General features: G+C 40.3%; 1 protein-coding gene and 1 non-coding gene across 2 annotated transcripts; both read left to right on the top strand.

Moving 5' to 3' along the window:
- The first annotated feature begins 1,147 nt into the window (after positions 1-1,147).
- On the top strand, positions 1,148-1,251 carry LOC113894860. The gene has a single exon (XR_003511697.1). It is a non-coding gene; the product is annotated as a U6 spliceosomal RNA (small nuclear RNA).
- Positions 1,252-9,280: 8,029 nt separating this feature from the next.
- On the top strand, positions 9,281-10,089 carry LOC113894490 (histone H3.3-like). Its single transcript, XM_027544980.1, has one exon. The coding sequence runs from the start codon at positions 9,366-9,368 to the stop codon at positions 9,774-9,776; it is 411 nt and encodes a 136-aa protein (XP_027400781.1). The 5' UTR covers positions 9,281-9,365; the 3' UTR covers positions 9,777-10,089.
- Positions 10,090-12,250: the final 2,161 nt, after the last annotated feature.

The following is a 12,250-nucleotide window of genomic DNA, read 5'->3' as shown; positions in this document are numbered from 1 at the left end:
AAAAAAAAAAAACAAACATTTTCTTTAAAAGGCAATTATTAACTCTTGTGGTGGGGGACTGTACAGGAAAGGAAACGTACCACAGGCTCATTTGTGAATAATGCTTACACGGTCATAATAATGTAAACTTTGAATATTCATTTGACTAAAAGGATCAAGAAACCAACACAATATTGTAAAGCAATTACCCTCCAATTAAAAATAAATTTAAATTAAAACAAGGATCATATAACTATATTGGGAGGTTAGATGGTAGAAGACTGCTCAAATTTAGAGAAGCTGTTGGAGGTGTAAGATAGTGACTTTGTAGAAAGCAATTGGGAATATGTAAAATGAGAAGGAAAAAACCTCAAGAAATAGTAGTGTGAGCATATTATTTAGAAATGGAAATAAATTCCATGAATAGCTCATTGAAACAAATGTTTCTTCTGATGAAAACAATGGTGGTGGGGATGAGTATGACTACGGACACTCAAGCCATGTTAAAATCTGAGTATATGTATTTCTCTGATTAAAAATTTAAATTATAAAAAGGGAAATGGTCAAAAATTGATGCTGCTTAGAGCAGTTGTCAAAAAGTATGCAGTAAAATATAAAAATAATTGCCCAATAAAGCTATTTTACTTAACAGTAAAAAAGCAGACTTCTTCAGTTAGTTCTGTTGGGGGAGTGTGTAATTTCCTCGGTTCTGTCTCGCCACAGCAAGAATTTGAAGCAGTGGATGGACCAGTGTTATAGCTTGGTTTTATTTAGAAAGTAAAGGAAAATACATCCTCCAGGTATGAGGGCAGGCCGAACCAAAAGGCGAAAAAGGAGAGAAGCCTCCGGCTCAATTTTGGCTTCTCTTTTTATGTTTTTTTCTCCTCCCCCTGAGCCTGACCTATGTAAGTTGGGCTAACCAGGAGGGCAGTTTGTTTTACCTAAGGTCCTCATTCCGGTCCTCAGACCTTCCTTTATTCTATTTTCGAGGGCTTTTCCCTTCTTTGTCTTTTAGCCACCGCCATTTTGGACTCCCTTTTCCTATTCTAACTACCTAACAGTTCAAACACTCATCTTTTGAATCTGAAGGCAGAGCAAAGGAGTAAGTCATCTAAGAAAATACGTACTGGTCCATGACTGTGGATCAAAAACAAATCAGGAAGGATCCTCGTTTTTGGCAGCTCATAAATTAAAATTGGAATGACACGGAGAAGATTAACATGGCTCCTGCACAAGGCTGACACAAAAATTTGTGAAGCATTTCATATTTGGGGGGAGTTTGGGATTAGCAGAGGCAAACTATTACATATAGCATGGATACACACCAAGGTTCTACTGTACAGCATGTGTATCTGAGTCACTGCTGTACAGAAGAAATTAGCACGACATTGTAAATCAACTATACTTCAGTAAAAAAAAAAATTTTTAAAGAAAGAATGAAATCAGAAAGGGCTTCAAGCAATTTGGGCAGTGGGTCTACAGTATATCATTAAATAGGCATGAGGTTCTGATCTGCCTTCTGTTCACCATTTCTAACTATCATGGAAGTCTTGTTTGCAAGGGAACTCAGAGTCATTTGGCAGAACTCGTCATCTCTTCCTTCCTAAAAAGGAAGTGGTGTAAACTTGGTGGTGTCCAAAAAAGGGAGCAGAAACAGTGTTAAATATCTGTAGAGCCTTAAAAACAGAGAAAGATGGGAGTCAGAGAGAGAAAGAGACAGATCGAGAGAGAAAACATGTGCTTTAAACAGAATCTTCTGACTTAGCAATTTTTGTTTTATTATTATATAAACCTTGAGCAAAAAAAAAAAAAACTCTTTGAAGCTCCATCTGGAATGAATCTACTACTGGGCCAGAAAAATGACTCAGTAAATTCTCAAAGTATTTGAAGTAAAAGAGTACTATCCTTTAAATTCCTTCATCTAAATTTTGACAAAATAAGTAAAACACAAAGATTCTCCAAGAAAGAGAGATAATGGAATAAACAAAAAGAAGAAAACCTCCTTTCCTCACACCAGGGATTAATGATACAAATGACAGGAATAACTGGATTTCCTTACAATCCATTCTTAGCCACATATCTCATTAATAGTTTGTCCTCCCTTTCACTTACTGAGTAGCGTTGTGTTAGTTGCTCAGTTATGTCCTACTCTTTGCAACCCCACGGACTGTAACCTACCAGGCTCCTCTGTCCATGGGATTCTCCAGGCAAGAATACTGGAGTGGGTTTCCTTCTCCAGGAGGAGAAGCCATTTCCTTCTCTAGGGGGATCTTCCCAATCTGGAGATCGAACCCAGGTCACCTGCATTGCAGGCAGATTCTTTACTGTCTGAGCTAGAGGGAATTCAAACTTAATCAGATCACATCAGATCAGATTAGTCGCTCAGTTGTGTCCGACTCTTTGCGACCCCATGAATCGCAGCACGCCAGGCCTCCCTGTCCATCACCAACTCCTGGAGTTCACTCAGACTCATGTCCACTGAGTCAGTGATGCCATCCAGCCATCTCATCCTCTGTCGTCCCCTTCTCCTCCTGCCCCAAATCCCTCCCAGCATCAGAGTCTTTTCCAATGAGTCAACTCTTCACATGAGGTGGCCAAAGTACTGGAGTTTCAGCTTTAGCATCATTCCTTCCAAAGAAATCCCAGGGCTGATCTCCTTCAGAATGGACTGGTTGGATCTCCTTGCAGTCCAAGGGACTCTCAAGAGTCTTCTCCAACACCACAGTTCAAAAGCATCAATTTTTCAGTGCTCAGCCTTCTTCACAGTCCAACTCTCACATCCATACATGACCACAGGAAAAACCAGAGCCTTGACTAGATGAACATTTGTTGGCAAAGTAATGTCTCTGCTTTTGCATATGCTATCTAGGTTGGTCATAACTTTCCTTTCAAGGAGTAAGCGTCTTTTAATTTCATGGCTGCAGTCACCATCTGCAGTGATTTGGGAGCCCAGAAAAATAAAGTCTGACACTGTTTCCACTGTTTCTCCATCTGTTTCCCATGAAGTGATGGGACCGGATGCCATGATCTTCGTTTTCTGAATGTTGAGCTTTAAGCCAACTTTTTCACTCTCCACTTTCACTTTCATCCAGAGGCTTTTGAGTTCCTCTTCACTTTCTGCCATAAAGGTGGTGTCATCTGCATATCTGAGGTTATTGATATTTCTCCCGGCAATCTTGATTCTAGCTTGTGTTTCTTCCAGTCTAGCGTTTCTCATGATGTACTCTGCATATCAGTTAAATAAACAGGGTGACAATATACAGCCTTGATGAACTCCTTTTCCTATTTGGAACCAGTCTGTTGTTCCATGTCCAGTTCTAACTGTTGCTTCCTGACCTGCATACAAATTTCTCAAGAGGCAGATCAGGTGGTCTGGTATTCCCATCTCTTTCAGAATTTTCCACAGCTTATTGTGATCCATACAGTCAAAGGCTTTGGCATAGTCAATAAAGCAGAAATAGATGTTTTTCTGGAACTCTCTTGCTTTTTCCATGATCCAGCAGATGTTGGCAATTTGATCTCTGGTTCCTCTGCCTTTTCTAAAACCAGCTTGAACATCAGGAAGTTCATGGTTCAAACTTAATAATGTGCATCAAATGGAGATTTTCTTTCAGAGCCTATGTAACATCCTCTCTCAGAAGAGAAGAGCCTCAGGGCTTCAAATGGCCTTTTTAGCAAGAAGGAAATAGCAACAATGATTAAGTAACTCTTCTTCTGTTCCTCTTCTCTCTTCTCATATTGAAGTATAATTGCTTTACAATGTTGTGTTAGTTTCTGCAGTACAGTGACCAAGTGAATCAGCTATATCTATTCATATATCGCCTCCCTCCTGGGCCTCCCTCCCCTTCACCCCCCTCCCACCCGTCAAGGTCATCACAGAGCACTGAGCTGAGCTCCCGCAGGTTCCCCCTAGCTATCTGTTTTACACATGATAGGGTACATCCCTATCTAATCTAATCCTAATCTCCCAAATGGTCCTACCCTCCCCTTACCCCGCTGTGTCCACAAGTCTGTTCTGCACATCTGCATCTATATTCCTGCCCTGTAAATATTTTCATCTGTACCATTTTTCTAGATTCCACCTCGCTATCTGAAGCCAGTAGCATGTTTTCACATCCTGATCTCCCTATCCTCAGGGCTCACCTTAGGGAATGGCTGAAGTCTGATGGCTGTTAGATGGCAGCTTTCTTTCGTTCCTGAGTTCCTGGGGTGCTGCAGTTCATGGGGTCGCAAAGAGTCAGACATGACTGAGCAACTGAACAACAACGAATGGCCTTAGAGGCTCAAACAGCGACATTAAATAAACATAAGCAAGATGTGAGGTAAAACAATCTTTCTCCAAGGATAAAAATCCACCTAAAACAAGAATTCCAATACTTTGGCCACCTGATGCAAACTGACTCATTGGAAAAGACCCTGATGCTGGGAAAGATTGAAGGTGGGAAGAGAAGGGGACGACAGAGGATGAGATGGTTGGATGGCATCACTAACTTGATGGATGTGAGTTTGAGCAAGCTCCAGGAGTTGGTAATGGACAGGGAAGCCTGGCATGCTGCAGTCCATGGGGTCACAAAGAGTCGGACATGACTGAGTGACTGAACTGAACTGAAAACAAGAACTCTGGATAAAAACAATTCTAGAATAGTCTCAACTTGTGCCTAACAAATGTAATTATTCATACTTGAACTCTAGCCTTTTCTAGTCCTGTGGCCACTGCTGAGTTTCCCAAATTTGCTGACTGATGCTGAAGTTGAAGCTCAAATACTTTGGCCACCTGATATCAAGAGCCAGCTCATTGGAAAAGACCCTGATGCTGGGAAAGATTGAATGCAAAAGAAGAGGGTGGCCAAGGATGAGATGGGTAGACAGCATCACCGACTCAATGGACATGAATTTGAGCAAACTCTGGGAGATAGTATGTGCGTCCTAAGTCACTTCAGTCGTGTCTGACTCTTTGCGATCTCATGGACTATAGCCTGCCAGGCTCTGTCCATGGGATTCTCCAAGCAAGAACACTGGAATGGGTTGCTGTGCCCTCTTCCCGGAAATCTTCCCAACTCAGGGACTGAACCTGTGTATCTTATGTCTACCTGCATTGGCAGGAGGGTTCTTTACCACTAGCACCGCCTGGGAAGCAGGACAGGTGTCCATGGGGTTGCAAAGAGTTGGACATGACTTGGCAACTGAACAAAAGCAACCTCTTCTAACTTTTTCCTGTCCTCAAAACAGTTTCAGGATTATTTCTAGAGCCTCTGCTCTCATAGACAAGATGGAGAAAAAGAAAGGATGCTGCTTTCATAGTGCAGTTTATAAAATTGCTGTACTTGAATGAGCTGAAAAGCAGTGATCCAAAAATTTTCAGACTTTGCTCAACAGTAGCATCATGTAAAGGAAGTGACTAGGGGAATTGCTACTCTGAGACAAACTCTAACCAATGGGGAGGAATAACTTGGTGAAATGGAAAAGACAAGAATCTTGGGAGAAAATTACATGTCAGTATTAGAAATAGAATGAAGAGGCAAGGACTCATGAGGCACACAATTGCTATCTTTACATATTTGAAGAGCATCCATGTGGAAGAGAGATTTAGACTGTTTTATTTATCCCTAAGAAGCAAAATTCAGTCCAGTGAATAGAAACTGCAGGGTAATAGATTTCAGTTATTGTAAAGAAATAACTTTCAAAAACAGTGCTATTCAGTAAGGTGTACTTACTATAAGTTGTATAGAATGACCACATAAATTACATTATCAGTAGTATAGACTGTCATAATTAGACCAGGAACATTATTTTGAATCTGATTAGGTTGATTTTTATAGCTTAATCAAAGAACAATCTCAAAGTCAGGCCACAGCTCTGTGTAGTGAAAATGTCTTGAATTTATTTTTAAATAACATTAACCCTAATATTAATATGGGGTTTATGTAACCCACCTATAATATGGCAAGAAAATGTTAATATAAATTAAATAATGGAGAATACATTTTCTGCTTGAGCAAGTCTTATTTGAATATAAGACTGAGTTGCTTGTTTTACAAATTTTTCTCTTGTTTCTTTTGTTCACAAAGCTTAAGTGAAGGAAAGATGTTTTAAAAAGAAAAAAACACTCAGCGCTATTCAAAGATTTGATAACTATAATTATCTGTGCCAAGTTTTTTTTGTTTTGTTTTGATTTTCATCTCCTATTACACAAAAGTAGAGAAAGTTACTGTTACAGGTGGGAAATTCTGTTTGCTAGGGTTGTCCAAGTCATGACTGGGAGGCCTTGTGGTTAGAACTGATCCTATAAGCAAAGGGATATTTAGCTCTGTATCGGTATGTAACGAACTACTCCAAAGCTTAACGACTTAAAATAAAGATATAGCAAGTCCCCTATACACAAACCTTCAAGCTGCAAACTTTCAAAGATGCGAATGTCCTTCCACATGTCCAATCATGTGGGTTAGTTCACGTGTCTGGCATACATTGTCACAGGCGTGCATCCCCTACAAATGGCTTTGCTTTTGTGTACTTTACCACACAGTACTATATAGAGCACAGTAGTACAGTATCTTTATTTCAAGCCCAGGATGTCCAGAAGCAAGTGTCAAAGACCAATGATGTAGCTGGTACCGCTAAGGAGTGCCAAGAGATGACCATAGAAACAAAAGTGAAAATATTTGAGGCTGGAGCTTGCCCTCTGTTTCTCATTGCTGATGATCCTTCAGCTCTGCCATCTCCCACCTCCTCTCCCTCCTCCAGTCAGTAACTCTTCTTGCCTGTTCACTTGATGCCAGTTCTTGTATGCCAGCTGTTGTTCTGCACTACTGTAATTTTCAAAGTACTGTACTGTAAGATTAAAAACATTTTCTTTATTTTTATTCACTTTTTATGTATTATTTATGTGAAAAGTTATTATAAACCTATTACAATGTAGTACTATATAGCCGATTGTGCTACTTGGGTACCTAAGCTAATTTTGTTAGACTTACACACAAATTGGACTAACTAACGAATGTGCTCTCAGAACAGAACTTATTCATACATAAGGTACTTAATGTGTTTACTTAGCTCATAATTCTATGTATGAGCACTTTGATCTAAATTTAATTGGACAATCCTTTCCTGATTATGTTTGCTCCTGTGTCTACACAGTAAAGAGGAGGATCTCAAGAGAGTGAGAGGAAATGTACAAATTACTAGCAGAACATTGCTGCATCTTATTGGCCGAAGCAAGTCACAAGGTCACCCAAGATTCAAAGAGAGGGGAAACAGATTTCACATTTTAATGGGAGGAGTTGAAAAGTGGTACTGTAAAGGGCCTGGCTACAAGGAAGATGAAGGATTGTGGTCATTTTCATAATCTTGTACAAAAATGTCCCAGATGGCACTAGTGGTAAAGAACTCACCTACCAATGCAGGAGATGCAGGTTCAGTCCCTGCATCGGGAAGATCCCTGGGGAAAGAAGTGGCAACCCACTCCAGTATTCTTATCTGGGAAATCCCATGGACAGAGAAGCTTGGCAGGCTAAAGTCCATAGGGTCACAAAGAGTCAGACATGACTGAAGCAACTTAGCATGCACGCACGTACAAAAAAGTCACTCAAGGATCTTCAGCAGTGGAATGTTGCAGTCAAATAAGTGTGGTAGAATTATCACTCGAGCAATATGTTGAAAGCCATTTCTTTGATATCCCTCAACTTACACTACAGAAAACACACAAGTTATACACAAGACAAGTTCGTCTTGTCTTTGCATGGTTCTTATACTCACAAAATTCAGTTACCACAGGATAGCTAAATAACACCATCACCCAACAACATGGGTTCAAGCTCTGTTATCCTGGTACAGTTGGTTGTTGTTGTTCAGTCACAAGTTGTGTCCAACTCTTTGTGATCCCATGGATGGTAGCATGCTCTTCTGTCCTCCTCTATGTCCCAGAGTTTGCTCAAATTCATGTCCATTGAGTCAGTGATGGCTATCTTACCATCTCATCCTCTGCCACCCCTCTTCTCCTTTTGCCTTCAATCTTTCCCAGAATCAGGATCCATTCCAATGAGTTGGTTTTTTGCATCAGGTGGCCAAAGTATTGGAGCTTTGGCTTCAGCAACAGTCCTTTCAATGAATATTCAGTGTTGATTTCCTTTAGGACTGACTGCTTTAATCTTCTTGCAGTCCAAGGGAGTCTCAAGAGTCTTCTCCAGCACCCTGGTACAGTAATTGAGTATAATTACATAGAGTACTAACTTTACTGCTTGCTTTTTAACCCACAAATCACTGTGTAAGTAATTGATGTACACATGATCAGTGACCAATCACGTCACTTCTTTTGAAGTTTGTCAGTGATTGGTCATTGCGTACCTGCAATTTAGTTCACACTTATACAGCAAAAATGCAGCTGTGTGGTCCTCTCTTGTCTCCTAGTAATATACCCCTGTGACATCTGTCAAAAACGCATCTTTGAAAGAGGGAATTGGCTAAGAAAGATGGTGGTGGTTTAGTCACTAAGTCGTGTCCGACTCTTGTGATCCCATCGATGGTAGCCTGCCAGGCTTCTCTGTCCATGGGATTCTCCAGGCAAGAATACTGGAATGGGTAGCCATTTCCTTCTCCAAAGGATCTTCCCGACCCAGGAATCGAACCTGGGTCTCCGGCATTGTAGGCATATTCTTTACTGATTGAGCCATGAGGGAAGAAGAAAGATGAAAATACAACAAATAAACAAAAAGTAATATTGCTAGATATAAAATTCAAATCAAACATAAATGGAGTTATAAAGAAAGCGTGGGCCATGGGAATGTTGACATTATATATGCAGACAGAAAGGAAACTTAGCGAAGGCAAACTTATTGACATAAATGAAGAAAGCAGTTGTAATAAAAAGGATAAAGATGTTCCAAGGGAAAAGACAGTAGCAAAACAAACTTTACATTAACGCAACTCTCAAAGATATCCGACAACACTGAAAGCACAAAGAATAAAATTTTGGAAGCTGATCCAAACTTACAAAAAAATATGAGAATAAGCCAAAGCACAGAAAAGTTGGTCATTCCATATTGTAAGTTCTGCAATAAGAAAGCAAGCACTATTCAAACGATTTGTGATATGTTTTTAACAAACACTTAAATTCTCAATATGTTTAATGTTTTAAATCACAATACACTAAATAAATATTAGTTTTACTATTTTTCAATTTTCTTATACATTCATAACCAACAGTTAAACTTTTTAATGTTTTGACAGAAAGTCACAGAATGCTTGCAGTTCTTCCTATTGAAGATTGCTGTTTTTTTCAATTGTGTTCGCAGCCGCCGCCGCGCCGCCGTCGCTCTCCAACGCCAGCGCCGCCTCTAGCTCGCCGAGCTCCAGCCGAAGGAGAAGCGGGTAAGTAAGGAGGTCTCTATACCATGGCTCGTACAAAGCAGACTGCCCGCAAATCGACTGGTGGTAAAGCACCGAGGAAGCAACTCGCTACAAAAGCCGCTCGCAAGACTGCGCCCTCTATTGGAGGGGTGAAGAAACCTCATCGTTACAGGCCTGGTACTGTGGCACTCCGTGAAATTAGACGTTATCAGAAGTCCACTGAACTTCTGATTCGCAAACTTCCCTTCCAGCGTCTGGTGCGGGAAATTGCTCAGGACTACAAAACAGATCTGCGCTTCCAGAGTGCAGCTATTGGTGCTTTGCAGGAGGCAAGTGAGGCCTATCTGGTTGGCCTTTTTGAAGACACCAACCTGTGTGCTATCCATGCCAAACGTGTAACAATTATGCCAAAAGACATCCAGCTAGCACGCCGCATACGTGGAGAACGTGCTTAAGAATCCACTATGATGGGAAACATTTCATTGTTTAAAAAAAAAAAAAATTCTCTTCTTCCTGTTATTGGTAGTTCTGAACGTTAGATATTTTTTTTCCATGGGGTCAAAAGGTACCTAAGTATATGATTGCAAATGGAAAATAGGGGACAGAAATCAGGTATTGGCAGTTTTTCCATTTTCATTTGTGTGTGAATTTTTAATATAAATGCGGGGACATAAAGCATTAATGAAAGTCAAAATGTTTCAGTGAACAAGTTTCAGCAGTTCAACTTTATAACAATTATAAATAAACCTGTTAAATTTTTCTGGACAATGCCAACATTTGGATTTTTTTAAAACAAGTAAATTTCTTATTGACTGCAACTAAGTGGTGTTTGTAGCATTTTTATCATACAGTAGATTCCACCCACTCGCTATACTTTTCTAACTGAGTTGCCCTACGTGCAAGTACATGTTTTTCATGTTGTCTGTCTTCTGTGCTGTTCCTGTAAGTTTGCTATTAAAATACATTAAACTATAAAAAAAAAAAAAAGAAGAAGATTGCTGTGCATGGTTTCAGCCAACTTACTCATTTTATGGTCCCATAGTACTGGGCAGAGAGGATTCCCTGGTACAAGAAAGTTCCTTCTAAGTTCATGAGATTGTTCTTCATTTATAATTACCAGATTTGAAATCGTTTTGATCAGTAAACAAAAAATTAGATATTAGGAAAAACAAATTGAGTTTTAGTAAATAAAAGTAATTTTAATTAGAATTTATCCCGTTGTTGCTGTTCGGTTGCTCAGTTGTGTCCAACTCTTTGCAACCCCAGGGACTGCAGCATGCCAGACTCCTCTGTCCTCCACTATCTCTAGAGTTTTCTCAAACTCATGCCCATTGATTATTCGGTGATGCCATCTTTTCCAGCATCAGGGTCTTTTCCATACTAGTCCCACAGCTTCAAAAAAAAAAACAAAAAAAATCAAACCACTATCCAATAAAATGTTCCCAGAAAGAGAACTGCTTTTCCCCAAACATGACTCCAGAGCCTATGATAATGATGCATAATGAGCAACAAGCAGATCTTTATCAAGAATCAAAGCTTCCTGCTATAAAGTAGAAATCAGTTACGGCCTCATTTAAAAAGAAATGCTTCCAGGCTTAAAAGCACGCCAGCTGTTGGTGGTAGAGGCTCGCTGCCGGTCTTGGTCCCAGGGTACTCTGTTTATATTGATCCCTCTGGTCATCTGAGCTGGAGGAATAAATAAAAGCCCCTCAAAGACCACTTCTTCAGTAACTCTTCCATGCCCTTATTGTTCAGTCCCAAAGTACTGGTGAAAGCATTAAGGCTGAACAGCAAATTATGCGTCCAGCAAAACAAGTTCACACACCAAAAAAAGTTTGGAAAAGATAAATGACTTAGCATTCCTCTCCCACAACTAAATGGATCAAAATAAATATCCATTTAAAAAAAAAGAAGAAGAAGAAAATAGGAGAAGTAGTGAAAATGCAAAAGGGAGCCTTGTTTATATTAAAAGTATCTTCTGAGATTCTCTTCATACTGAACCTGAAGTCACTCAGTTGTATCCGACTCTTTGCGACCCCATGACTGTAGCCTGCCAGGCTCCTCCACCCATGGGATTTCCCAGGCAAGAGTACTGGAGTGAGTTGCCATTTCCTTCTCCAGAGGATCTTCCCAACCCAGGGATCGAACCCGGGTCTCCTGTATTGCAGGCAGACGCTTTACCATCTGAACCACCAGGGAAGCTGTGAAGATATGAAGTTACCCTTATAATCTAAATATGGAGTTGGGTCTTTTTCAGTTTGTTTATTTTTTCTCCCTCTGGGTCGTTGTTGCTTTCTCTAGTTGCGGTGCATGGGTTTCGCATTGCGATGGCTCCTCGTTGCAGAACGCAGGCTCTAGGCCCAAGTTCTTCAGCCGTTGCAGCATGCAGGCCTCAGTCCTCACGGCATGCAGGCTCCAGAGGGTAGGCTCAGTAGTTGTGGCACACAGGTTCTAGTTTCTCCAAAGTATGTGGAATCTTCCCAGACTAGAGATCAAACTCATGTCCCCTCTACTGGTGGGCAGATTCCTATGCACTGTACCACCGGGGAAGTCCACGGAGTTGTTTTAATGTAATAAGAAAACTATCACATTTATGTATTGAACAAATATCTACATAGATTTTACTATATGCCAGGCACTGTGCTGAGCACGTAATGAATATTCATTCTGGGAATCATCTCAACAGCTCTTTTAGGTATTTTTATGTATCTCATTTTAGAAGAAACTGAGGCACGGAGAGGTTAAGAAACTTGCCCCATATCACATTACTAATGCAGTAAAGCTGGAATTTGAACCCAGGTAGACTGGCAACAGAGGCTGTGCTCTTTTTTCAGTGTGTTGTGAACTGTTATTTTTTCCATCCAGTAGTCTAGTTTGGTATGTTTTTGTGTCTCTTTTCACATCCCTCCCACTGATCTCTGTTTGTTCT

This window comes from Bos indicus x Bos taurus, chromosome 6 (genome assembly GCF_003369695.1).
Source record: "Bos indicus x Bos taurus breed Angus x Brahman F1 hybrid chromosome 6, Bos_hybrid_MaternalHap_v2.0, whole genome shotgun sequence".
In the NCBI taxonomy this organism is placed as follows: Eukaryota; Metazoa; Chordata; class Mammalia; order Artiodactyla; family Bovidae; genus Bos; species Bos indicus x Bos taurus.
Note: the sequence above shows the minus strand (reverse complement) of the source record. Positions and strands in the feature narration are given on the sequence as shown.